General features: G+C 37.8%; 1 protein-coding gene across 7 annotated transcripts in view; it reads left to right on the top strand.

Moving 5' to 3' along the window:
- Positions 1 to 27,628, top strand: part of PLA2G4A (phospholipase A2 group IVA) — a 118,815-nt gene that overhangs the window by 78,167 nt on the left and 13,020 nt on the right. For all 7 annotated transcript variants that reach the window (XM_005015357.6, XM_005015355.6, XM_072042192.1 and 4 more), the window contains 8 exons: positions 836 to 873; positions 3,245 to 3,386; positions 10,511 to 10,647; positions 15,129 to 15,351; positions 16,762 to 16,876; positions 21,794 to 21,931; positions 22,277 to 22,369; positions 25,566 to 25,637. In XM_005015357.6, coding sequence (XP_005015414.1) covers positions 836 to 873; positions 3,245 to 3,386; positions 10,511 to 10,647; positions 15,129 to 15,351; positions 16,762 to 16,876; positions 21,794 to 21,931; positions 22,277 to 22,369; positions 25,566 to 25,637 — 958 coding nt within the window. The remainder of the gene's footprint in view (positions 1 to 835; positions 874 to 3,244; positions 3,387 to 10,510; positions 10,648 to 15,128; positions 15,352 to 16,761; positions 16,877 to 21,793; positions 21,932 to 22,276; positions 22,370 to 25,565; positions 25,638 to 27,628) is intronic.

Below are 27,628 nucleotides of genomic sequence, written 5' to 3'. Positions count from 1 at the left end.
GTGTAATTGGTGCTTTAATCATCGTTTTTAGCCTTTTGTGTGCTAGGAACCCCTTTAAGTGCTCTATGAATGAGGCAGAGGAGACCATTCTGTAGCTTATGGGCCAGATAGACGCGTTTAGCCTGCAAGAGTGCTCTGAAATTCCCACCTCTTGCCACACAAATATTTTTTGTGCATGCAGCTATTCAGCTAGTTATCACCAGAGCTGTTAGATGTGCTAAAAAACAGTCAAATTGTTCCTTTTAGTATTGACAATGAACTAGCATTTTGTTGGACTTACTTTTCTGAAGAGGCAGGAGAATTCTTACTTTGTTTTGTTCTTTTTAACATATTGCCTAGCAGATGCTTAATGGAAGTGAAAGCATTCTGTAGTGACATTCATTAATTTACTTGCATCTTTCAGAAATTGTAAGCAATCACTCTTCTTGATTGATAATTTAGACTTATTTGACTATGGAAAGACATTGGGTAGCTCACATGGAGCGCAGAGCAGTCATTCCCTTGCAGGTTTCAGATGCCATTTGAGTATGAAATTTGCCCAGGGAACTGGGAAGCAAGGACCAGATGAACTGTAGCTGGCAGTAGAAACAAAGGATCTTAAGTGTGTGAAGACAATTATATCCCTTCAGACTGAAGATGAGTAATTGTTATAAAGTGATATATTTTGAAATCATACTGTGTGATTTTAAAAAGAAAAAAAAAAGTTACATTTCAAAGAAACTCACAATTTTAAAAACACCTTGACAGTAGTATTTTTATATTCCAGGTGTGTTAATGTTGTGTTTTTTTTTTCCTCTGTAAGAGATGTGACCAGATTTAAATCTCTTTTGTGTAGGTCACAGAAATGACTTTGGAGTTGTCTCTTGAAGTGTGGTAAGTATCTCATATAAAAAAAAAAGATAACTGGAAAACATATTAGCAGCAAAGACATTTTAAATTTTATTCTGTTATTATTTTCCTGAAAACATCATGTAGAGATTCCTGGTTTTAACACTGAAATACCAAGCAGTTCACAAAGGAATTGTATCATTGACTTGACATTACTTGTATGAATACTTTTCCCCTTTGCAAATGTTTGTAGGATCAAGGCTATTGTGTATGAATTTCTCATCATGGCTTATGTTAAGTACTTTCCTTTTTAAGGGCTCTTAGACATAAGCTTCAGCTATTACCCTCATTATTTTACCTTCTTTAGTAACTTTGCATCTCACATTAGCTTTCACCATATATGAATACTCATTACAAAGCCTCCCTGAAATGTGTTGATACCATGCAGTATTAATACCAGGTTAATAAAAAAAAGTGTTAATACCATGCAGTACTGAAGTCAAAGGTGAAGATCTCAGTAGGAGCAGGATTTCCGTTAAAGCTATGCGGATGCCTACATTTTTAAAAAATATTTTAAATTTTGTTTCTTTCTCTAGATGTCTTTCTCCTTTCTCAGCCTATCTAGGTGAAAGACCAAGAATTGTCTTGAGGCGTAATCAGAAAAATACCTTTTAAGTCTAAAAATGAGTTACTGAACACAAGGCATTTAAAGAGTCCTTTTATTTTGGCAGGAACTATAAATAGCAGTGCTGAGCACTGTAACTATAAATGTAATGACTCTGGAGGCTGACAGACATCCCCCAGGGATAATTTTTGCTCATCATTTTATTCTTTTAGAGATGATATGTGTGTGGTCCTCAAAGACCACCCCTAAAACTTTGAGGGCTTGTACATTATAGATATTTCATGTCTCAGACAAGAGGTGAATGTAAGGTGTTTGGCTATGTGTTGCTGCTATATAGGCAGTAGGCATTGAAGCGGTAAAACAGAAGCATCCAATCAAGTTCAACTCTGCTGTTCTCTGATGGGCATGTGGATTTTGGATTCTTGTATGGATTTCTAGTTCATGGTGTCATATATACTTCCATGGAACATTGCCTCTAGACAGTCTTTTTTCCTCTTTTTTCTTAATACCAGTATTTTATTACATAATAGTTTTTAAGATAAATCTAAGGAGTCATTGTGTGTGACTAGATAGATCCAATTCACTATTATGTGTTTTTCATAAAGGATTTGTGAAAGTGCTATCAAAAGTATAACGAATGTGTCAAAGTATCCACAACATTTTTCAGCGTATTTTTACAAAAATGGGAGTTTCAGTGAGGCAGATACCAGGAAGAATCTGTGTGTTCCTCACTGCTATCAGCAAATCGCTGAGTGCAAGTATCTGTTGCTCACACACACGCGGTTATGTGGGAGGGATCCTGCTGAATTCAGCGGTGCACATCCACAAAAGGAGTGTTCAGCATGCGATAGCTTCTGGGCTGGCAATATTGAGGCTTTTTCTGAAGACCTTTTGCTAAAAACAAAGGTCTGTCAAACTCTGAGCCTGGAAGTATTGTAGTTCAAACCCTTGGAATGAGACTGGGTGAGTTAACCGGTCCGAAGGAGGAGACTGCTTGAATTGTTTGTCCTACCTTATCTGAAATGAGAAGTGGGAGCCGAAGTTGTAGCTATTATTTAAGTACAGGATTGAGGTCTTTACACAGCTCTATTTGCAATTCTGATTGTGAAAGGCAGGGAAAAAGCTGAAGAAAAGAGGCTTCATTTCTCCAGTTGGCAGTCAGGACAGTTCCTGCTAAAAGCCAAACACTTACTAATTGTAAGGCTGAATGGATAAGGCATCAAAATTGGCCTTTCCTCCCTAAATATGTACCTTTTATTTAAGAGTAAGTGTTAGTAGGTGTGTATGAACATTGTTCACTGCAGTTCTTTTTACAATGGATAAGCAGAAAATTCAAATTTCTAAGCCGAAAATTTAACATTGGAATACCAAGCAATTGTATCATTGACTTAACAACTTTACTTGTATGAATAGATGAATAGTTTTTCCCCTTTCCAAATGCTTGTAGGATCAAGGCTATTGTATATGAACTTGTCCACTCACATATATTTTGTTGATGTATTTATTTTTAAGACTGCACAATACACCACCAGAAGCTGCATATTTAATGTCTGGTTTTCACTAGTATGTGAACAGTGAAGTTCCTGTATAAAATCCACATCTTAACCACACAATGTGTCATTGTTCCTTGCTTCCTTCATTCCATAGACCCACGTGATGCAGTTGTTGCATGTGTAACCTTTTATTTTGTTTTATTCAAGTTTGTTATTTTTCTTTGTTTTATTAGGTGTGTTTTTTTAGTTCTTTTTTGAATTATGCCTTTTCCTAAAGCCTATCTGTTTTGCAAAATAGCTCTTCAACAGATCTCCGATTCAGTATGGCTTTGTGTGATGAGGAGAAGAAATTCCGGCAGCAACGAAAAGATAATATCATGCATAGCATGAAGTCATTTCTAGGAGAAGAAAACAGCAAGAACTTGACCACTTCCCGTGATGTAAGTTTGGAGAGTTCACATCAAGATTAGTATCCCCTGTGGATAGTAGAAGGGGTCAATGTAAAGAGAGAGAAGAAAAGCAGAAAAGTTTCTTTTCCCTCTGTGTACATACTGCGTTTAGAATGGGGAATGATTTTTCTCCTGCCCTAAGGCAGGAGAAAAGATGCACTTAAATAAGGTATGTCCATTATATGCAAGAGGACAAGACTGCATAAATGCCATCATCGGATAGAAATCACAGCTCTTCATCTGCACTGGCACCTTAAACAAACTGATGTAACTTCTAATCTGGCTTGTTTCAATTCTTTGAAGGCTATGCTGGGGTTAGAATTCTGCATGGAAGGAGATGTATCCCTGTGTTTTATTCTACTCTGATGCTGAATTCCTTTGTTATTCCTGATGCTGAAGACCTTTGTTAAGGTCTTGATTCTGAGCCGAGATCGTCATCTGAAAAAACACCTGAAGGGCACGTGCAGTATCTGCTGCACAAGGAGCATGTGGTGGCTCTGGGCATGCACACAATGGTGGAACCTGCCCTTGCATGCTTGATCTTCAGATTGTGCTCTTTAACATCGCCTTGGCTGTATGGCCTTCATGTCTAAAGGATCAGACAGGAAATGAGCTGTTTTGATGTCAGAGTCAGTTGAGAATTGATTTTCTTTCCTTCCTCTCTTTTTCCTTAGCTTGTTTTATAGGATTAGGATTATGGAGCTTAATTCTTAGAGGGTATCAGAAGCTGCAGCTTTCATCAACTCACAAGTGCTCTGTACTTTAAAATGTCAACCCAGTAGAGCTAGATAGACTGATGAAGGTTTGGGTCACATTAAAGTGAGGAAGTGTGCTGAACCCTACTTACACTTTCAGTGATTTTGTACAGCAGTGCTTTATTTCAAGTTAATGAAGGATACGCTTGGTCCAGGTCCAGTTACTTTTATTGTTCTAGCTTTTCCATCCTCCTCTTTCTTCCCTGTTTGTTCCCTGCCTAGTGTTTTGCTTCCAGCATTGGGACAGGATGACTGTTTGGGGTGGGTCAAGCAATTAACAGAATCAGTGAATTAGTCTGGCTTTAAGACACTGGTTCCTTCTGTGCATTTTAGTATGAACAGAATGTGACAGTCTTATGCAGAAACTGGTACCAACATAGAAGAATTGCCTTCTAAATTTCTATTAAGTTTTCAGTAGGTAATAAAGGTGTTATTGACATGCACTTTTGAACTTTTTCTTGCTTAATAAAATGTGCTTGAATGTTTTTTCTGAGGAAGATGAAAGAATTTGAGAATATTGTGGATATTTTATTTGTAGAGATATATATCACGCACATTGTGTACAAACATTTTGAAGGTTGTTTTTGTAAAAAAAAAATATAAAATCAGTGCAGTTATTTTATTGTTGATACATGCAAATCTTATCTGAGCAGATATTTCTGGATGACATTGTTTTGATCTTCTTAAGCAGACATATCTTTCTCAGAAAAGATGCAAAGATGTTCTGCCAAGATCCAGGTAGGATTGGAGTGATGCTTAGTGCCTAAAGTGTCAGTTCTATGCAGGTGGTGTATATGCATCAGTAAATCTCATTATTGCAAAAGCTAGGTAAGCTTTCATATTCTTTTTATCATCATCTTCCCTTGGTATCCTTCGCTGTCTCAAAGTTCATCAGTGTAGCTGCATCTTCCAAGACCAGGCAATAATCTCTTTTTGTGTGCATATCAACCCTAGAAGGACTGAGGTAATGTGATCCCTCCCCTTTTTCATATGCCAAGTGTGTATTTCTAAGCTGACTTGTCAAATTTTTTAGCTGCTTCTAGTGATGAAAAATCCTTTATGTTCAAATTAAAATACAGTTTTGTCCTTATAGACTGTCATTTTTATTTTTATTGCTAGAGATGTGAGATAGCAGGAGGATTTATAGGATGTTTGAAGTCTTAACATGGCATCAGGAGACATAAGTATTCTTAGCTGCCTATGAGTCATTGTTTGATCTTAAACAAGTCACTTACTCAGAGTTCATCTAAGTTTCTTCATCTGTGAATAGCAACATGTGTGCCTTGCAGGGATGCTGTGGGATTTTAATACCTGTGAAATAATTATGCATCCCTGAATGGTAGATAAGTGTGTACTTCCAAATCTCCTTGCTTAATGTTGAAACACATTCTGAAAACACAAAGGATGAGATTTCTCGTACCTGTGTTATTACTTCATTTGATAATTTTTGTAGCTTTAAACAATTTTCTAAAAATACAAAAATCAATTAGACTTCTCTAATTCTCTCAGACTGAATTTGCAGAACAATTTTTAATAATATATATGTCCCCCATAGCAAATATTTTCACACCACAGGCATTTTTGTCTGGATTTTGTGCACTGTGTTTCCAGGGCAGTTGGACAAAAACATCTGCACCATTCATTCCCAAAACAGGATTTAATGTATTTCAGCTTTTTTTTTTTTGCCAGGTTACTGAAAAGTATGACTGAGATGGTCTTTTTCAGAGCTCGCTTTTCTGAGATCTTGTTTCCCAAATGCTTTTCATTTTCACATCCAGTTAAAGAGATTAAACAGTCAGCTCTTGGTGAAATGAGGTGCCCAAGGGTTGGAGTAGAAATGTTTTGTACTGAGCCTTTCCCCGTGTTACAATGCTGCTTGGTTTCTAGAAGCAATACAAATGCATTGATGAAATGCTTCATCAAGATTGTTAAGTCCTGTTCAGCAGAGCTTGTTTGGATTATATCTAGACTGGTTTGTTCAAAACTAGCTTGGGTGCTGTGCAGACCAACCATAGGAAAAAGAAAGCCATGCTGGCCTGGCCCTTTGGTTGTTTAGGAAAAGATGCCGCCATATAGAAATAAGTGTGGCAGTATGGCCAGGGATTAGAGCAGTAAGCTTTTGTCACCAGGACTCTTGAACTGAACTCACAGTTTTGCTGTTGGCTTCCTGCGTGACTTCTCTTGTGTACCACTTGTGAATCTATGTTTACTAATCTGCTTGAGTGGAATTAGTACCTCTCTCTACACAGCTTTTACAAAGGATTTCAGCTGCAGAGTCCCTCAGATGAGCGGAGTGCATTAGCCACAGCCTGTATACATGGAGGCATATGCATGCCTCAATCTCATTTCTCCATTCTTTTTCACTGATGGGATGGTTTCTTGCTTCTTTTCCCTTTGTCCTCTGCCTGCAGCTACTTCCACCCTGCCTCTCCCTTACTTATCCTAGAGCAGAACATGTAAGATGGGTGTATGTAATTTCAGATTTCACCATTTCTTTCACTTAAACCTGCTGGAAACTGAATTGCAGCTGAAATGCTGCTTTAATAAAGCTACCTATTTGGTAGTAGCAAAGATGTTCTTTGCTTTCCTCTTCATAGCAGGAGAGAACTTTTATTGTCATCACTTTGCTTATGATCTACATGTCAACTAGGATTAGATTGGCTAAAATAAATGGATGCAAATGTGCAATAGATGCTTCTCTCATTTTTTATTTTTTTTTTCAGTATTTAAGAGGTTTATTTAATGTGGGAAGCTTGCTTCAGCTACTGCCCTCTACTCTAGAGCTCTTTCATTGAACTGCATTTCTGGAAATAAAGTAGAGATTTCAACTCTTCATCCTTTGCTTTGATACCAAGTGGAATTGAGAGATTCCTATATATACACATACCTCTCTGTATATCCATCCTCCCCCAGTATAGGAATCTCTGATTCTGTGGGTTAAGTATACAGGAAGAATTTGCAGCTAGGATGCTAGTGACTCTTCTTGACATTCTTTGTTGATCCTCCTTACAGACATCTCTGCATTCTGAAGGAAACTCACATTTTCCCTTGTCCTCGTGCCACATTACTGATGAATAGATTAGTTGAATAGTGGTGCTTTGGAAGTGTTCATGCATACTTTTTCCAGGCTTGCACCTGCAAACCACCCTCTTCATCCTGTTAGGATTTGTCTATGTGGATTAATGAGGTAGTGTTTGTAAAGAGCTTTCAAAGCCTAACGTACATTATTAAATTTCTGATTAGTAATATGGCTCTTCTGTTCAAAGCAACTGCTCCGTTATTGGGGTGTTGGCTTAACAAAACAGGCATGTCCTAAATCTTTACCTTTGTTTTGTCATTTTTGGATAGATAGCTATCTCTGGATATGCATGATGAATGCTGATGCCAATAAATACCTGTGGTTTCTATTACTAAATCTTAACACTTATAAAGAAGATAATCAAATAATCTTACTGCATCAAGAGTAAGTAATTTTTGCAGAACAGAAGCCTCAGGAAATGTCTCACCTTATTTGGTCATTTCCAAGGGGCTATACATTTTTGGTCCACAGGGGAATTTCACTGCTTAAAGTATGGAGCCTATAGAAAAAAACTCAGTAATCACGTGGTCCCTTTTCTTATAACTAATCCCATCGATTGGCAGCTTACGTTGAGTTTCAGTGAAATTTTTGACTGATTACTGGTTTGATCAGATACAGGCTTTCTGCGCAAGTGTGTGATTTTTTTACGCTTAGTAACAACTAAGAGGTTTTTGTCTTATCACCATTGAACAGTGGAAAATTCTTCTTGGTTTCTGAAAGCCAGGTGGGACTCTTGCTTAGTCTAAAACTCTTCATGCTGGTAGCAAGTGGGCATTTATTTTTTTCTGTCATATTTCCAGAAGAAGGAAAGAAGTATAACATAAAACTCCTATAAATATGTTTTCAATATGGTATCACTTGTAACTGAATCTGCTCTTGCTCAGTTTTCTCTTAGCAGTTAAATAGGTGTAAGGATGCACATAAATTCTCCTTATCTCACCGATAGTTTTTGCAAGGTTGTTTTAAATCTGAGACTGTCTTCATGCTATTTAGTAATATCCTCGTTTTTATTATCAAATGTGGGTTTAAGCTCCTTTTAAACTCCTAACCAAAATACTATTAGTCTCTCTTCTGTTTCTTACTAGTTACTTTTGCTGTCTTTGGCTCTGTCACTTAGATATCATTTGGATTAAAGCTGGTCTTTAGATTGCTTTAAAAATTTCTGTGGTTTAGTGACTAAGAAGTTATTAAATAACTGTGTTTAATATCTTCTCTACTTTGTTTATTTCCTCAATTAGGGATAATCAGGACAAACATTCAAAATAAAATCAGAGTATATTTTTATTAAGAAGTCTTACTACAGGTGGAGATATCTTCAAATAAATTCTACTTCTAAAGATATTCAGCAATTAGTGTTCTAAGTACTAGAACATTGTGGGGGCAATAGCTTACTGTTGCCGAGACCTGACTTGGTTTACAGCTGATTTGTAGACTTATTGGCTGTATTTTAAAGTCTGAAGCAGTGCCGCAAATCTGTGCTAGTAAATTGAGCTGGAAATTCTGTACATTTTTTCAGTAGACAGGATGCAAAGGAGAGTCAGTATTTGACTTTCACTCTCTCTATATGTTTTACTATTTGACCTGAAGAATTGAAAAACTGAAGCACTACCCTTCTGTGCCTGTAAAGAACCTAAAATGAAGGTTCCTGCACAGTGATAATATTGTCCCCTTTCAGCATGTAGTAAATGAAAAATATGATTCAACAGAATTATAGAAATAGTGTTTGGAAGGAAGCTCTGGAGGTCAGCTAGTCCCAGGTGTCTCTGAAAGGACTACATTATCAATGCTTAACTTACAGTCAACAGAGAAAATTGGGAGGATTCCATCTAGCAAGTTCCAGGATAATCCAGAGTTTAGAATATTGCTGAGTCCCAACTCTGATATTCATCGTCCCAGCCTTGGTCTGATCCTGAATTCCGTCACCTCATGAGGACTAGCAGCCCAGGCAGCTATCAGTGGCCACATTTGTCCCCTGATCCTTTACTGTCTGTGAGCAGCAGTGAGGTGCAGCACTACCACTAGTCAGTCCCTCCAGCATGTGCTTTAGGTCATTGTCACAAACTTCTTTGATGGCTTGCACAGTGCTGCCCTTCGAGCAGGGGATTAAACTGCCCTATGAGGACCACAGCCAGATCAGGAGACTTCTGCTGTTCTTTTAGGGAGAGCCTTACCTACCTACCTCATCCAATTGATTAGGCAATGTGAATAGGCCTGCCACAACTTTCTTTCGTCTTGAAACACAAAATCCCAAAAGATGTGTGTCTAATTTCATCCCAATGTTTTGTGCAGTCAAGGAGCTGCCTTCTTGTAGAGCACAGCCCCCTGCACCGTCTTCCCTGCCTATCCCTCCTCAGCAGTCTCCACACCTCCATGGCAGTGCATCAGGTGTGCCTGTTGTCCCACCAGGTCTTTATCATTGGCTGTGCCATCCCGTTACTGTGAATGCACATGAGCTTCCATCTTTATTTGTTTCATGTCCAGTCTCTGTACGTTAATACAGAGACTTTCTGAGGTGAGCCTCTGAGCCCTCTCCATCCTGAGAGGGAATATGCAAGTCTCCCCACTAGCTTTCTCCCATGCATACCTCCTGCATTTGCAGTATTTGCACCATTTGCTCGTGTAGTTCTCTGTTGATGACTAGTTAGTCTGAAGTCTTCCTCATTTAATTAGAGAGTCTGTTCAGGAGGATGTTCCTCACTCTTTTGGTTAAGTTGATAGTTATTTTCTGAATGGACCATCCTCATCATCAAGCAAGGCTTCATGAGCAAGACTACAGGAGTCTTCTTCTGATGTTGCCTAGGCGTGGTAACATCTGCCTAAACCATTCCATTTCAAAATGGGAAAGATCAACTCCACAGGCCACAGCTGTGGCCCCCTGTGCCCCGCATTTCTGCTACAAGAGGGGGAAAAACATCTTTCATCTGCTCAGGGTCTCACCTATATCACTTGTGCCCACATGGATGAGCACTGAGGTGCTGTTACACACCTTTTGTTGGCACCTCTTGGTTACTGGTGGACTGCCCCTGGGTGCAACATAAATAGGAAGCTCTTACACACGTGACACTAAGACACTGCAGAATACTTTCTGTTTGGCTAACCTGTGTCTGTGCACAGGCTAGAAAAATTGTAGGTTTCATCTCTGCTGTGAGGATCACTCAATTGTGACCTTATTAGCACAGGGACGGTATGCTTGGCCAGTGACTGATGAGTAACGTTTATTTGCTACTTTAAGTCTTTATCAGAAGTGAGGTGTTCATACTGTGTTCTTCTCATCTATGCAGGTACCAGTGATAGCAGTATTGGGTTCAGGAGGTGGATTTCGTGCCATGGTAGGGTTTGCTGGAGTTATGAAAGCACTTTATGAATCAGGAGTTTTAGACTGTGCAACTTACATTGCTGGCCTCTCTGGATCCACATGGTAAGGATTTTTTCTTTTGTTTTTCTTTCAGTATTTCTTCAGGAAGCTCAAGAACAATTTTTCATGAGAATTAACTTATTTCTAAGGTTGTGATTCACAGCAAATTTTATGTACACACTATCAACAGGTAAATTGCTTAGGGAGCCAGCTGTCTTACTATACAGCATGGCAGTGGAGCAGATCTGCTAGTGGAGGTGTTCTAGAGTGCCTGGAAGGATGGATGAGGACAGCTCAGACTCCAGGTGGTCTTCCTAGCTTTGGTAGCAGGAATAGATGGAAAGAGATGCTACACATATACACCCACGATTCTGTATCAGTGGTCAATGCTGTGCATATTATAACTGTGTAACTGAGTTTTTCTTATTATTAGGTGAACCAAAAAAATCAAGCTATTGATATAAACTCAAAATATTTTTGATTGGTTTTCTTTTTCTTATTAAATAAAAGAAAAAAATCAATTAGACTGAATGATGACTCATTCCATTCCAAGTGGATTATATCCTTTTGGGGTACTTCTTGAAGATTCTCAAAATCATTGAAAGATCTTTTGTTCCATTTTAGACTCAGTAGTAGATAAACTTCATAGTAGATTTACTGGGAATGTCCAAGACGTGCTCAGGGATCATTTTTTAGCATAAGGAAATTTGAGCAGATGTATTCCAGCTTGAAGGGAAGAATGCTGATGGCCATGCCGATATGTGATGTGATTTGCCTTGTATCACTGTTATTGTCACTGTTTCATTTACAAAGTACCGTGGCTTTTTAAAACAATTTGTCAATCAGATGCGAGAGAAGATCTTCCAAGATGTCTCAACTTGAGAATGCCCTAATCAAGTAGTTATGATGTCCTTCTGTCTGACTCAATGAATACTTCATCCTGTCATTAACAGGAACAACATCAGCAGGAGAAAATCCTGATGTCACTGTGAAAGGCACTCTCTGGGTGTTACAGGCTCAGGGCTTTGTAGGCAGTAGACTAATTTGAACCTGTGTTACGTCTGCCTTAACCAGTCTTCTGAATAAGAGGGTTGCTCTTCTCCCTACCCAGTGTTATGAATCCACAGCCTTTTGTCTTGTTGGCTTTTATAAAAATTGTTGCAAATTACCTTTATTACAAATGCTGAAACTATTTGTTTTCACATTTCTTAAATGAAATGATGTAACATTTTTAGAAGCTGAATATTTTTCATCAGCCAAAGGCATTTGGCAAAATCAAGCCAAATTTCTTAACTGTTTGGTCTCCTTAGCACCACATTTTTTATTAAGTGAAAATTACAGATTTTTTTGTCTTACTTTTGAAATTGTTTTTATTGTCAATTGATCAGATTGCAGTAGAGGATTTTGCATATTAAGAAAATTTTGAACTTTGCAAGGTATTACCCAAATGTCACAAAAAAGAATTTTATCATAACTAGTTCTTTCTGTATGTACCAATTAAAAAACTGGAGCTGGACCTGAATCTGGACCTGAATCTGGTCTAGTACACCTAGTACAAGAAAGGTTCAGACAAACTGAATTAACTCCATCAAAGGATCACCTAGTGAATTAGGGGACTGAACCACATGCAAAACTGAGGTGGATGGATTTGTTTAGCCTTGAGAAGAGAAGGCAAAGGTAGTGGTGGGGGCATATCTTACTGCTGTCTTCAGCTACCTAATGAGTAACTGAAAAGAAAACTCTTTGAGGTGTATAGATAAAGGACACAAGGGGTAATGGCCATAAGTTATGTCAAGAAAGATTTGATTATTTGTTAGGAAAAATGTTTTGCAGTGAAAGTGGTCCAGCACTGGAATGGATTGCTCCATCCTTACTTGACTGGGCTGGATAAGATGTCATTCTCTCTGTCTGACTCTGTGAAGACTTGATGTGAAAGCAGAACTTGACTGAACAAAGCCCTGAGCACCCAATCTGATTTTTCAGTTGATTCTGCATTGAACAGGAGGTTGGACTCAAGGTTCCTTCCTCCCAGTCTAAATCAATCATAGGACTTAGACGAATGTCTCATTTCTTTGAGACTTTTGTTGGAATAGCAAAATATCAATGAGCGGGGGATCTGCCTGGCATGAGCTTTGTCCCTTGTTGTAACTTCAAGCAAGTACATGAATTCTGGTTACATGTTCTAAGGAAATACTCTTAAACTTGTTACTTGAAATACATGTAAATAATGATCCGTTCTATTCTTTGTTATTTTTTTCAACTACTTTCCACTTTTGGGTGAAGCTTGCTCCCTGCTCCCATACTAAATAGGAAGTTTTCAGAATGCTGGAAGCATTTGAATTGACAGAACAACCTATGGGCTAAAATAACAGCTTGTGATTCAGATTTAACTACAAGAGGTTGGCATCCCAAACTTGCCTTTGTTGCATTTTCTGTCACTAATGGTTGGGGAGGCAGATTTATCACTGGCTATTAAAGCCATCCAGATGTACTGTTTCAAATTTTCCTCAAAAGTTGAAGGTTTCATTTGACTGGATGAGGAGCAATTGAGTTGTGCAATGCTACATGAAGACTTTTCGTTGTCTTTCTAGGGTTGGATTTATAGTCCATATTCTTGAAAGGTCTCAGCTGGGCATGTGGTCTTTTTTCTAGAAAACTCAGGTGTGAATACAAGGTTGACCCAATGGAAACCTGTAGAATATTTATTAAAATAGCAAGATTATCCGAACTGATTCAGTCAGAAACATATGCTGCAAAAAGTTGTATTTAAACAAATTTACTTTTACTGTCACCTATTTGGACTTTCCTTGCTTGATGAATAAATAAATTAACACTTTGACATTCCTTCTCTTCTCTTCTCTTCTCTTCTCTTCTCTTCTCTTCTCTTCTCTTCTCTTCTCTTCTCTTCTCTTCTCTTCTCTTCTCTTCTCTTCTCTTCTCTTCTCTTCTCTTCTCTTCTCTTCTCTTCTCTTCTCTTCTCTTCTCTTCTCTTCTCTTCTCTTCTCTTCTCTTCTCTTCTCTTCTCTTCTCTTCTCTTCTCTTCTCTTCTCTTCTCTTCTCTTCTCTTCTCTTCTCTTCTCTTCTCTTCTCTTCTCTTCTCTTCTCTTCTCTTCTCTTCTCTTCTCTTCTCTTCTCTTCTCTTCTCTTCTCTTCTCTTCTCTTCTCTTCTCTTCTCTTCTCTTCTCTTCTCTTCTCTTCTCTTCTCTTCTCTTCTCTTCTCTTCTCTTCTCTTCTCTTCTCTTCTTCCCTCTTCCTCTCTCTTTCTCCCTTCTTCCTTTCACTCTCCCTCTCCCCTTTCCCCCTTCCCCCTTTTCCTTCCCTCTCTTCCTTCCCCTTCTTCCTTTCCTTTTTCCTTTCTTTTCTTCTATGCAGTCTGTTAGTTGGGAATAATACTCTGTTCTTCTCTTTTTTTTCTGAAGGGTGGAGTATCCCTTTCCTGGAGGGAGAGGCAGGTTTTTGCTTGTTCACTCAGATGCATGCCGAACTTCGGAGCAATGCGTTTACTTCCCTGATTGTTTCTGTCATCTTGCTTCAACCTTGTACTGAATTCTTCATCCTGCATTTTCCTTTCTTTGCTTAGATGGAAGCTTGCTGCTGTGTTTGTTCCACCCACGAGCTGACGTGCATGCTAAGCTTTAGCAACTGTGCAAGGCCTTAATGAATCAAGTCCTTACATCATGCATGTGACAAGGTTCATCATGCTGTCAAGTAAATTGCAGGGCAGTGATCTCAGAGCCAAACTTACACAGTGTGTGTGAAACTGCTACGCAAAATTATGCCTGCAGTATGGTATGTATACCTGAGCCAACTAATGGAATAAATAATAGTGAAAGGAGCCTCTAGTAGATTATGAAAGCCTGTCTAGCGTCTTCAACCATCCTGTTACCTAAACCAATAAAGTGAAAACCACAGTTGTCTACATGCGTGTCTAAACTTTGTTTTGAGTAAACAAAACTTTAGTTTCCAAAGTTACTCAATGACAAAATTGAGATTTGCCTGATAGGCTTCTTCCAAATCCTCAGACTCAAATCCCTGCACATGTTGTTGTCATAATGCTTCGTGCTATTATGAAAACACCTAGATCCTGGAAAATACACTAATAAACTAGTATATTTTAGTAATTTTTGAATAGTGATTATGCACTGAAGAGCAACAAAAAGGGGTAGATCTTGGAGTGAATGAACTATCTATGTATGCTTATAGAATCTCCAGTCCTCCAAACTTAGGCACACTGTGACAACTTGAAAGTCTGATTTTTCAGCCTTCAACAATTCTGTCCATTATCCCTTAACAGGTAAACGATTAACACTTTAATCTTTTACATCATAAATGTTATGTAAGAATATGTGTTTGTATGTTTCTATTTAGAACAAATTATTTAGCTTTCTGTGTCTTGAAAAAAAAAAAGACTATTGTGTAAACAGTGAGTAAAAAATCTGATTTAATCAGCAATTGTATCCAATTATTTATGGGATTGCTGTATGGTTCGGGCACCTAAAAAAACCAACAGGGTTTGGCACTCACAGAGCCTATTTCCGTTGCAGGTACATGTCAACTTTGTATTCACATCCGGATTTTCCAGAAAAAGGACCAAAGGAGATTAATCAAGAATTGATGAACTCTGTGAGTCACAACCCACTTCTGCTGCTCACTCCTCAGAAAGTCAAACGCTACATTGAAGCACTGTGGAATAAAAAAAGCTCAGGACAGCCTGTCACATTCACAGATATCTTCGGAATGCTAATAGGTGAAACACTTATCCATAATGTGAGTGCATTTTTATGATTATTGGAGTTGTGAAACTATTGTGTAATAAGTCTGATGCTTTTTTTTTTTTTTTTTTTTTTAAATATTTAAAGTTATAGTTGAGTGGATACTAGATAATAAACTCATAAAATACCTTCTTGCTCCGGGATGTGTTTCTGAATGGTACTCATTTCTTTAAGAGCTAGGAAAACATCATGCATTCATGTGCAGTGGAAATGAACTCAACTGCTGGATATTTGCAGCATCCTTTTAGCATTATATATCATACATGAAAATTACAGCTCAAGCATTTTCAACAAAAGTTTACAAAATATTGCAACCCCTTTATGCACATTTTGCTATAAGAAAAGCAGCATTTACTTAATGAAATATTACTTACAAGGGGGAAGACCAGATACACATCTCTAGTATTGTTTTTTCTGAGAAATAGCAGCAACACTTCATAGCGTTGTATTTTATTATTGACAAATCCTATTTGACTGAATTGAGCACATAGTCTTCAAGTTCAAGCGAGTCAAGTAAGCAGAATTTAGATTTGATTTTATCATAAGATTGCAATGTGTTAATAGATTCACAGACTTGTTTTATATATACACTTACATATTTCATAAGTGTACATTACAGTTAGTTTTTAAACACTAAAATACTGAAAAACAGGCAACATAGCTTTTAGTAAATGATATATAAAGTGAGTTTCTGACGATAAAGGAGTGTTGATGATCCTTTGAGGTTGGTTAGAAGTCCCTGTTTATTAAGGAGTTAAACAAATGCACAGATATTTAGCTTAAATCTGAAGCTGACACACTTGGTGAAAAATGGATATAAAGCTCTTGGTTATTCACAGATAACGTTTCCTAGTACTATTATGCTGTAATTATTTTCAGTCTGTTTTTGGTTGCGGACACCAGAATATTGTTTGAGGAAGATGCAGGCCTTTGCTTAGCAAATATAAGCCTCTTAATGGTCTGTTTGCTTTTCCTAGTGACAGTCTTTCCTGACTTCTCAGAAACAGCATAGATTGGAAAACATGATCATTAATGACAGTTCTGAATAAGAGAAGGTTTTTCCTAGTTTTATTCTTTAAAGTAACGGAGAGGAAGAATTTGCACTGTCCAACAATACAGTTTTGTTTGTGGTCATGTTATCTTGGATTCTATAATGTGTTATATAATGATGCAATGCACCTTCCTATCAACTCTTTGCCTACTCCTTTCCTCCTGAATTGTGCAGATAAAAGGCATTCAAGCAAATTGCTTCCTTTTACAAATTCTTTTGGTCTGTTTTTCTTGGAAGTAAACAAATTTGCCCATTTTCCTGTATTTGAGAACTCTAGAAAAAAAAAGTAGTCTCTGAAATATCAGCAGGCTGTTATAGGATCCTTTTGGACATAACTTCTTTCTTTTTGTGCAGAGAATGGACACCACTCTGAGTAACATGAAGGAGAAAATCAATAAAGCACAGTGTGCTCTCCCACTCTTTACATGTCTCCATGTCAAACCAGATGTCTCAGAGCTTATGTTTGCAGGTATGTTTTCAATCTGTGTGGAGTCATTTGAGAAAAGGAGAGAGATGTGCGTGGTTGTTTTTGAAAAACTTCCGAGAATAATTCCATCATGCAACTTGGGTACACTTTGAAATTATTATTGTCATGGCAAGGGTTGGGAAAGAATTTGGCATGATACTAAACATTCCTTGGGGCTTAACAAAATTCTCACTGTTGTGAACCAACTACAGGGAGATTTAATTTAAAACAAGAATAGGAAGCTGTGATGCCAAAGTATATACCAAAGCAACGCATCATAAGGACAGTTGTGATAGTTTTAGAATATGATGGGGAAATGGACATGTGCTCAGTGGCTTCTAGGAATCTGACAGCAGAATCTGATAACAAGGAGTTACTCAGGAGTAAGCAAACAGATCCTTATGTGGATGCTAATTTGGTTGGTGCAGTACGTGGGCACCTGTCTATCAGAGTTACAGGCTTTAGAGAACAGATATTGAATAGGCATATTCCTCGTGACATATCCTGGAATTGAGCCTTTTCTTGGCTTTTAAGATGCATCTTTACTTGTCTGTATTACCAAGTAAAATGGAAAGACAAAATGAATGTATTTTAGGTCAACTGCCTTTTTTCACTCTTTTTTTGTCCCTGGAAATGAGTCCTACCACTGTTTTCGGTTTCTGTGGAATGATAAGTGGTGGTCAAGCTTTGTTCTCTATCTTCTACAAAAAAAAAAAAAAAAAAAAAAAAAGATTTCCTACCAACTGAAAAGACTGTTGCTTATACAGAAAGTAGGTAAGCAGATTACAGGAGTCAAAATAAAAAAGTGGTGTTTCTCCAACAGCAGAAAGCTGCTTAACATTAATATATCAAACAGTAAAGGGAAACGTTTTCAGACAGGCAGGATTATTCTTCTTTATAAGAAGACTGAAATTAAAAATGAACTCCTTTTTACTTCTTGCACAGTGTAAAGTACTGTTGGTAATATAAAAGAGGCTTTTGCTTTCATTTATTTCACAGCTTTTAGTGCCATCCAGTAGCCTCACTTGAGAAACGATCCAGTTTTGCTAGGTGCTGTACAAACACAGGAATATATATGCCTATGTAGTTATCTGTGACTGAGGAGGGAAGCACCAAGCGGCTTGCCCAAGGTTTAGAAATCAAATAATATCCGGATTTCAGAAAAAGAGTATGTGGGAGAGTTGCTGCCAAAAATTTCTTCATAATAGAAAATGAAGTTGTAAATTAATTTATAGTTTTTATAGAAGAATGTCTGCATTTTTCCTTAAAAGTCTGAAGGCTTTTCATTTGAACATATGTGTAACTGTTTTGGTTTTTGATGATGTGGTGGTTTTACTTGGGTGGGTGGCCAACTTCCACCATGGCCGCTGTCTCACTACCCCTCCTCAAAGGGGAAGGGGGAGAAAATATGACACAAATTGCTCAAGGGTTGAGATAAGGATGAGGAGATCACTGAGATCACTCAACAATTATTGTCACAGGCAAAACAGACTCAGAGTAGGGAGATAGTAAGATTTATTGCCTATTACTAACAAGCTAGAGAAGTGAGAAACAAAGGAAAGAAACCAAAAATGCCTTCCCCCCATCCACCCTTTTCTAGTTCCTCCTCCCAAGTGGCGCAGGGGAATGGGGGAATGGGGGCTGTGGTCAGTCCCTGATGCTTCATCTCCACTGCACCTTCTTGGTCACTCTCTGCCCCTGCTCCACGTGGGGTCCCCCCATGGGATGTTGTCCTTCCCGAACTGATCCTGTGTGGGCTGCCCACAGGCAGCAGATCCGCAAGTACTGCTCCAGATATGAGTCCGTACCATGGGGTCCATCCCTCAGCAGCAAACTGCTCGTCTCCACAGGCTACAGGTCCAGCATGGAATCTGCTCCAGCAGCAGTCTTCCACAGGCCGCAGCCTCTGTCAGTGCTGCTCCACCTGCTCCACCATGGTCTCCTCCACGGGCTGCAGCGTGGAACCCTGCTCCACCGTGGTACTCCATGGGCTGCAGGGGGACATCCTGCTTCACCATGGTCCTCACCACAGGCCACAGTGGACTTCTGCTCCAGTGTTTGGAGGACCTCTCCCCCTCCTTCTTCACTCACCTTGGTGCCTGCAAGGCTGTTTCTCACTCCTCTCTCTCTCCCACCTGCTGTGTCCAAAACTTTTTTTTTTTACCTGTCTTGAATATGCTCTCACAGTGGTGCAAAGAACCTTACTTATTGGCCTGGCTCTGGCCAACAGCGGGGCCCTTACCTAACATGGGGCAGGTTCTGGATTCTGAAGGTCATTCACTACAGATGACCTTCTGTTTTCTGAGGAATTTTATTTGGGTTCCTAATTTGTTCTTTCTAAAAAACAAAATGATATTTCGGTAATAATCATAGAATCGTAGAATCAGTAAGGTTGGAAATGGTCTCTAAAGAAGTCCAGACCTACCTGAAGGCTGGTCAAGTTTCTCAAGCCTTATCATTCTCAAGCTTACAAAAAAGGCATTGCCTCTGTCAATGGATCTTGTTTTCCCTTTTTGAGACCATCACATTTGTTATCATATAGAATGCTAGATCTTGATTGTTTCTGTTTAAGCTTCTTTTCTTCTTTTAGAACTGAACAGCTACTTCTTGTATGAAGTATGTGGAAGGTTTTGAATAAAAATGTTTACACTTTCTTATTTACTAGATTATAGTCATAGGTGAGATCATGTTGTTTCAAGTTGAAATGCATTAATTATATCAGGTAACATTCCTTTGAGAAGTGATGGTGCAAGATTTCATGTAGCTAGTAATAGTTTTCATGCCCCAGGCTCTGCATGTTTTCCCAACCCATAGTATTCCTGACCCTGGTGGCTCCGGCCATACTCAGAACTGCAATAATCATTATAACTGAACATAATTGCAGTGATTTAGTTAAGAGACAGCTTTTTATTTTATTTATTTATTTATTTATTATTATTAAGATAGCTTCTTTAATGATAAGAGATACTGATATCCAGTGTTAAAGAGGGGAGTGTAATTTAATGTTTGGCTTTGGTATTGCATGCTTCCATCCCTCTAACAGCCTCTTTTGCCACTTCTCCTGCTGCTGTAATGCCAGACCAGCTGAAATTTGGATTATAGGGTTTTGCTCTTGAAACTACTTGTAGTAAACTGACGGTAGCTATCAGCATTTGTGTGAGTGTGTGTGTGTGTGTGTGAGTGCTGTCTGTGCATTTATGTGCCCTATCCTGAAGCTGCTAGGTGTATATTGTTGGGAAATTATTACCTTTGTCTTCCCTTCTGAGAGCCAGCTGAAGGCTGGTATGTATATGCTCTTACATGAGACCACATCTAAACTGCAATCAGTGAGCACGACTGAGACTTTTGACTTCAGTACATTTTGGCTCAAGCCACTAGCAAGGAACTAACCTGCTTAACTGAGACAGAAATTCCATGAAACACCAAGTATTTCTCTTTGTATAGGGTTCCACTCTCACTTTCTGACCTTCGGGGAGAGACTTGTCTCTTGGGACATTCAAGTCCTGCTCATTTGAATGGCTGCTATCTCAAGGAGCTTCAAGAATGGCAGAATTAAAGTCCTTTAATTTTAAGACAGACATCTTATTTCCTGAGTGGGGTACATGATTTGAGAAATAATCATCTTTAGAGGAAAAAAAAAAGGTGGACTATCACAGATAAAATTAATTCTAATTCTAAATAGTTTAATTATCAACATGGTTCTGAAATATATATCTGCCAACTGCTGTTGATGGTACTCAAAGGGAAATAGCTTTAAATTCCTGGACTGGGTCTTCAAAGGAATTTCCCTCTGTTCCAATAACAATGAAAATTTATTTTTGTGTGGTTGATATGGAAAATAGGATGTTGTATCTGACAATGTAGATAGTGTTGCCCCACCAGTGAAACTCTCACTGTAGTCATAATTAAATCTTTCCTTTTCAGTACAAGTGGTTAACGTTCTGGTTAACGTTTCAATGGAAATACTGAATATCTGGATAAGTGGATGGCATCCTATGACCTGGGGGGATTTTTAAAGCTCTTTCTTTTGACTTTCTGCTTCAGATTTTTTTTTTCTAATTTAGTTATAGAAGCAGTCAAATTGATGACTATTAAAAATGTGGAAGTTAAGATAGACGATTGAATGAAACAGTGAAAACGTAGAGTATTTTTGTTCCTTTTTGCTCACTTTTTGAAGTGAGTTCTCAGATATTAGCAACTCCACTGGTACCAAAGAAAATATTTCAAAGTCAGCTAAAAATCCATTTTCAAAAAGGACATACACTGTAGAATGGAAATTGCTTTTGAAGTTTTTTTGATTAAATCAGAAACAACATTAGAACATTTTGTTGTCATAATTTGGTACTAATAATTTCTTTGACTGTCTCTTAGCTTTGCATTTTCTTGTTGGAAACTATTTTTGATGGAATCCAAATGTCTCCTCTTCTGTAATCCTTCACAACATAACAACCTTCTTTGGGATTTCAAACAATGTTTCTGCTGCCTTTGTTGTCTTCATCTGCATATTTGGATGATATATTTGGTAGGATCCCAGTGAAAAGAAAACTTTGCTATGTTGGCACTTCATGTGACGGGGAATCGCATGGAAGCATGAGATGAAAAACAGATGTCATTTTGTTTTTTCTCATTCCTGATGGCTACTTTTTTACATCTGTTTTTCCAACCTCCTATTTTTCCACCAAATTTTGTTGTGATAAAAGAGAATGAGAATTCTTTCTTCACTGTGGCATGAGATTGTTCTTCATTTGAAATAAAACTTTTGACTTTGCACGATGTAAGAGTCATTACTGTTGGTTGTTTAGCATTTAATTTACCGTCAGTTACTTTCCTTGGACAGGGTCTTATTCATTCAGGTATGCTCATCCTCTATTTCAGATTGATATTGCTAACAGAACAAACTTTTTATGTCTTATTTTGCAGACTGGGTGGAATTCAGTCCATATGAGATTGGTATGGCAAAGTATGGCACTTTTATGTCTCCTGATTTGTTTGGAAGCAAGTTTTTTATGGGGACAGTGGTGAAGAAGTACAATGAAAATCCTTTGCATTTCTTAATGGGTGAGTATGCGACAGAAGGAAACTTAAAACTAATTTCAGTAGCGTTGAGTAGTAGTGGTTTTAAATGCATTCACAGTAAGAATAAAATGAGAAGTACAGTTATTAATTTGCTATTTGCTGGAAGATAGACGTTTGAAAGATTTCAGAAACATGGGTTGGAGTTTTGAGGTTTTGGTTTCTGGTAAGCCTGAGTTTGTTCTAAAATCAGGGGTCTGTTCAGAATGAAAGCAACTACTTAAATAGTGCGGTAAGTGGTGGTTTCTTTTTTTTTTTTCTCCTTTCTGTTTTCTTTTTTTTTTTTTTCCTTCTACCAGCCTCCATTCATTGTTTACTTTTCCTTTTCAGGTGTCTGGGGCAGTGCATTTTCTATATTATTTAACAGAGTGCTCGGTGTCTCCAATTCCCAAAATAAAGGTCCCACCATGGAAGAAGAATTAGGTAATTTTAGTAAACACTTGTACTACTAAGCAAAACAATTGCTAACAAGATTCAGTGAATTCTCTGTGGAAGGATGGCCCTGTGCAGATAGTCATTTTCAGAATATGTAATGCAAAGAAGTTTAACTACTGGTATTGCTAGGTGCTAGTGAGGTCAGGGAAAAAGGATTAGTAATTTTCTTTCTTTCTTTCACTTTTGCTTCTGATCAGTATCAGAGGTACTGAACATCACATGAATATGTCCATCTAATATTTTCATTGAGGTAGGATTCCAACACCCTTTCTTATGTTTTGCTAGTTTTTGGAGATTAAAAGATGACAAATAGCTACTTATAAATTTCTAAACACTGTACTTTGCTATTGTAGGAGTTAAATGAGTAAAAAGAAAATTTATAGTCTCTGGATTGTTAGATTATTCCTTTCTAGCCACAAGCTGTTGGTATGTGATCCTTTGCTTACTAATTCAGTGAGTTCGGTTCCACTGCTAATGCTCAAATGGCAAAATAACTGTAAGAAAAGAGTTGCAATTTGCTTGGGCTAGACTTTATTATGCTTTGTTTGAGAATGTTGTTGATAATGAAACAGTTTCTTTTATAAGTTTTTCCTATTCAGAGGGCATTACAGGGAAATGTCTTTCAAACAAAAAATAAATTGTACTAGACAGCCAGATTTTTCTAAAAGGGTGGAGAGAGAGTGCAGACTGAGGTGATTAAAAAATAAATCCCTAAACTCCTAAGCTATACCTTTCTCCTAATAGATGTTTTTCAGTTGTTTGATACTGTATTATTTATGGATGAAAATGAAACCTGTTCCTCCAGGATCGTGTTTCTAGTACACCTTGTGAATGTTAACACCTACTAATGGAGGATCTTTGTCAATGACTGATAGTGGAAGGGTCTATGTTATGCTTTTTAAGATTCTGAGAGACAGAATTTTATCTCCCATCCCTAGCTGAAGTCTGTATTCATTTCACATAAAATTTAAAAAAGTATGCACAAATATGGAATAAGATGTGAAAATACTGATTTGAGCAGAACCACAATCTATTGCCAGAGCTGCAAATGTCCCAGTAAAATCTTGGTACCACCAAAGTGAATGGCAAAATGCCAGTGGACATAGAAAAGACACAGTTGCACACATCAGGTATTATTCATACGTAGAAGCAATAAATAATCAATTTTTCATGGGGTTTGCTTTAAAGAGATTATTTGATGTCCAAAAATTGTATTTCTTCTTGTTACCTTCCTTTTGGGGTCACCGGTGTTTATTTTTACCTGTTTTTCATGTTATTGCTTAAGAATTCGTACATGGTAGGCATTTGTGTGTGCTTGTCTACTGTTGATATTTTTGGGTAGTGTTTGAGAAGATCTACCAAGTATTAAAAAGTATCTAAAGAAAAATACATGATGACAGGAGCTCTTTTCTTTCTGTAGGTATTCTTATAGTCTTGTATGTAAGTCTAAGAGGGCATAATCCTCTTCAGAAAAAAACAGTAATGGTGGTCATTTGTATTTATTTTTCATTACGGAATTTAACAAAGCTGTATTTTTTTACACTTGATATTACAGTGAATCTCTCTTCAATCTTCTCTTTCAACCTCGTATGCCTGTAAGAAATCAGATTTTATCCTTGAACAAAAACTACAGTTAAACTTGCCATTGCTTTGATACTGCATATGATAGAAATTACAGACTAATTGATGTGTGTGCCATCATAGAATAGAATCATAAAATACCCTGAGTTGGAGGGGACGCACAAGGATCACTGAGTCCAACTCCTGGCTCCACACAGGAACACCCAAAAATCAGACCCTGTGTGTGAGAGCACTGTCTAAATGGTCTTCGAGCTCCAGCAGGCTTGGTGCCATGACCACTGCCCTGGGGAGCCTGCCCCAGTGCCTGACCGCCTCTGGGTGCAGAACCTTTTCCTAACACCCAGCCTGACCCTCCCCTGTCCCAGCTCCATGCCGTTCCCTTGGGCCCTGTTGCTGTCCCCAGGGAGCAGAGCTCAGTGCCTGCCCCTCCACTCCCCTTGTGAGCCCAACAGAGACCAACATCTAAACTAGCCTTCTGTGAGAAAAAGTAGATGATTATTTACTTTCACTTTTCCTTGGGAAAAATAATTACTTGATCATACAATCAAGTTCATTCCAATTCAGTTTATTTCAACTGGTTCCAAATTTGAATTAAAGAGATAATTCCTAACATACATTATACAAGGGAACAAAAGGGTTTTATTTTCCAGAGGTCTCTTTGATACAATTTCAGCACTGGACCTCAGCTTACATCTCCAGTTTCTGTAGAATATGAGCTTCCAAGATGAGGCTGCTCATAAAAAATAGAAAATTGAATGTATTTCAAGAAAGACTTTCTTCCATAATTTTAAACTTGGTTAATTACTTTTTATGTGGTATAAACAAGACTTCAGCAAAAATAATGTTGTCAGTCCATAATCCATTTTCACTTGGGAGTGGAATGCGTTTCTTTTTCCATACTCATTTTTGACATTGAAATAATTCTCAAGATAGTGGTGAACAGTTCGTAATGACTTTGTGGTTATTTTAGAAACAAAGCTTTAACTCTAACAAAATACATATTTTTGCCAGAGGAGTTCCTTCATTTCTGTTTTTATTTCTTCCACTTCATGTTTTGAGGTAAAAACAATTGTCTCTTCTGCCTTTGTAACTGCACTGGCCTTTATTTTTCAGACATACTTGAGTAACACTTTAATAGCCCTCTTGGCTTTTGTTTTTTCCCCACTATTTTAATGGGTTCATATATGTATGAATGAGGCTGTGTTCTTCTTTTTCAAAAATTAGTATTGAATTAACAGAACTCCTGTTGTCTTTCAAGTTTGCTAGGAGTTATTGAGACAATAAAAACTATAAATTTTATTTAAGGTGAATGCATCAGATACGTGATGAAGTAGCAGGTGGTGTGTACTGCTTTACATTTTCCTTTTGCTTTCTCAGCCTTTTGGCTTATCTTCTTAGTGCAGGAGCTATGCAAAAATTGCAAACTACAGCCAATATATTGTGATCAGATTCTGACTATAGAGATGTCCACAACAGATGAAATCTCTTAGCTGTATTTCCTGTTACGAAAAGTATCAGTTTTATGCCTTATTTTTTAAAAAACTTAGCTATTTTGACAATTAAGTCATAGCAGTTTCAAGTAATTTTTTATTTCTTTCAACAGAAAATATTAGACTAAAGCACCTTGTAAGTAATGACAGTTCAGACAGTGAAGATGAATCACAGCATCCAAAAGGTAAGGAAATCACCACATTTTATTTCATGGTTTACTTACTTCATCAGCTTTCTTGTAGCGTATTCAAGTTTGTGGATTGTCAAATCCCATTCTTAGTCATATCAAGAGTCCCTTAGAAAAGAAGGGACTTCTAAGGGACTTCCCTTTTCTAAGTCCCTTAGAAAAGAAGGTCATTTATACCAATAGTAAAACTTGCCTGCTTAGTATAAGGGTCTTAAAGAAGCCAGTGGCTCAGCAAAATAGAGAAATCTTGAACAAGAGACCTTAGAAGGCCTTGGCTTGGCCTCGTGTCTGCTGCTCAAGTCAATGACAAATTCTCTTGCATGTCTTCAGTCTTGGTATCAGCACAACAAGGCTTCACAGTGCTCTTAGATTTCATGTACATCCAAAAATTAGCCTGTTTGAGTCAGGGATCTCCTGAAGTCCAGCAAGATACTGTGCTCAGAGGCATGTTTGAATTGTTATCAGCACAGCAAACTAGCTCTACCCGTTGTTGTAAGGGTTACTTGTCAAATACTTGAGAATGGTTTACTTCGTGTTTACAGCATTCACAGATGTCTTTTAGCTCCAGTACAAATGACATCTGACACAGGGAATTCCAAGCTGGCACAGTGTTTTAAACAGTGCCCAAATCCAGTTTCCCAAAAGAGGCACAAGCACATGTGGAATACTGGACAGTGGGAAAAAAAAAGACCCTATTAAAAAATTTAGGCACCTGAACCACATACAGGTCTGTGATTTTAGTCAAGTTCTCTATCTCATTCTAATAATGCTTTCTGTATTTTATGATCCTTTTGGAGAATAGTGATTTTCACCTGAAAATTTTGATTATTTTTTGAAAACTAAAGCAAGGACAGGAATGAAGCTCTTCTTTGTAATTTTAGGATCTGCAGGAAGAAAACAAAATTCTGTGAAATGAGACTGTGATTGGGTCATTAGCTCAGCTGAATGATTACTTCTTCACTTCCCCTTATGTGTAAAATAATAGAGAGTGGGTGATACCACATCTTATGTTTATTTGCAGATTTCCTGTTTAAGTACTAGAAGCACTGTAAAATCCAGCAGCAAGAAACACTACATTTCTTTCAGTTTGTAGCCATAGTGGACAACCTACAAAGCTGATTTGTATGCACTTAGTAATCTTTCTTAATTCTATAGGATACTTTTGTACAGATGTTGGACCTCAAAACCCTGTGGTGTTTGATGTTTGTTTTCTCTCTGTTTATATAAAAAGCCTGAGCCTGCATTATTTTCTTACACAAAACAATCAAAAAAGTCAAGTTATGACAGGTTATGAATGTAAGGTAACACCAGTCCAAGTCATTTTAATGTCTATAGCATCTGTCTAGCTATAGACATCCAAGTTTGGACATTTTATTGTACTCTTTGATTAAAACTTAATATTCATTGTAGTCTATAGTTTTTTTAAATGATATTTTCAGATATTGTAGAATTGCTGTGTGATAGCATTCTTGTTTATACAGATATTACAGAATTTATATTTAGTATCTGCAACTTTATATGTACCCTGTATCTACTGTGGCTGCAAAGAATGCATCTAAGTCTGTGACTGCTTGCAGTAAAGTGAAATACAAATGACCTCTTTTTGAGCAGAGGCTACCCTAAGGTCTTTTTCTAAACCTAAGAGAGTGGGATTTTCCAAGGACAAAGTAGAGGGATGTTTTAAGGAGAATAACGGAATCTGCTTCTGTAAAAGATTCAGAGGACAAACTTCGGCTCCTTAAGGAAAGCTGTTTCTAGCAGTTTGCATTACACCCAAAGGATGGAGGAGGGTGTAATGCACATCAGGATGAATTTAGGTATGCATAGTATGGACTTTCCTGATTCAAGTTTGTTACCTGAGCACAGGAGAGTTTACGTTTTGGCTGTCAGCACAGCTAAAGTTAAATCCTCATTGCCCTTGCCAGACTAACTAAGAACAGTTCAGGTCCTCTAACACAGTCCCAGCATATTTTCCTGATGGACACATC

This window comes from Anas platyrhynchos, chromosome 8 (genome assembly GCF_047663525.1).
Source record: "Anas platyrhynchos isolate ZD024472 breed Pekin duck chromosome 8, IASCAAS_PekinDuck_T2T, whole genome shotgun sequence".
Classification (NCBI taxonomy): domain Eukaryota; kingdom Metazoa; phylum Chordata; class Aves; order Anseriformes; family Anatidae; genus Anas; species Anas platyrhynchos.
The sequence above is the reverse complement of the archived record's forward strand: the minus strand, read 5'-3'. Positions and strand labels throughout refer to the sequence as shown.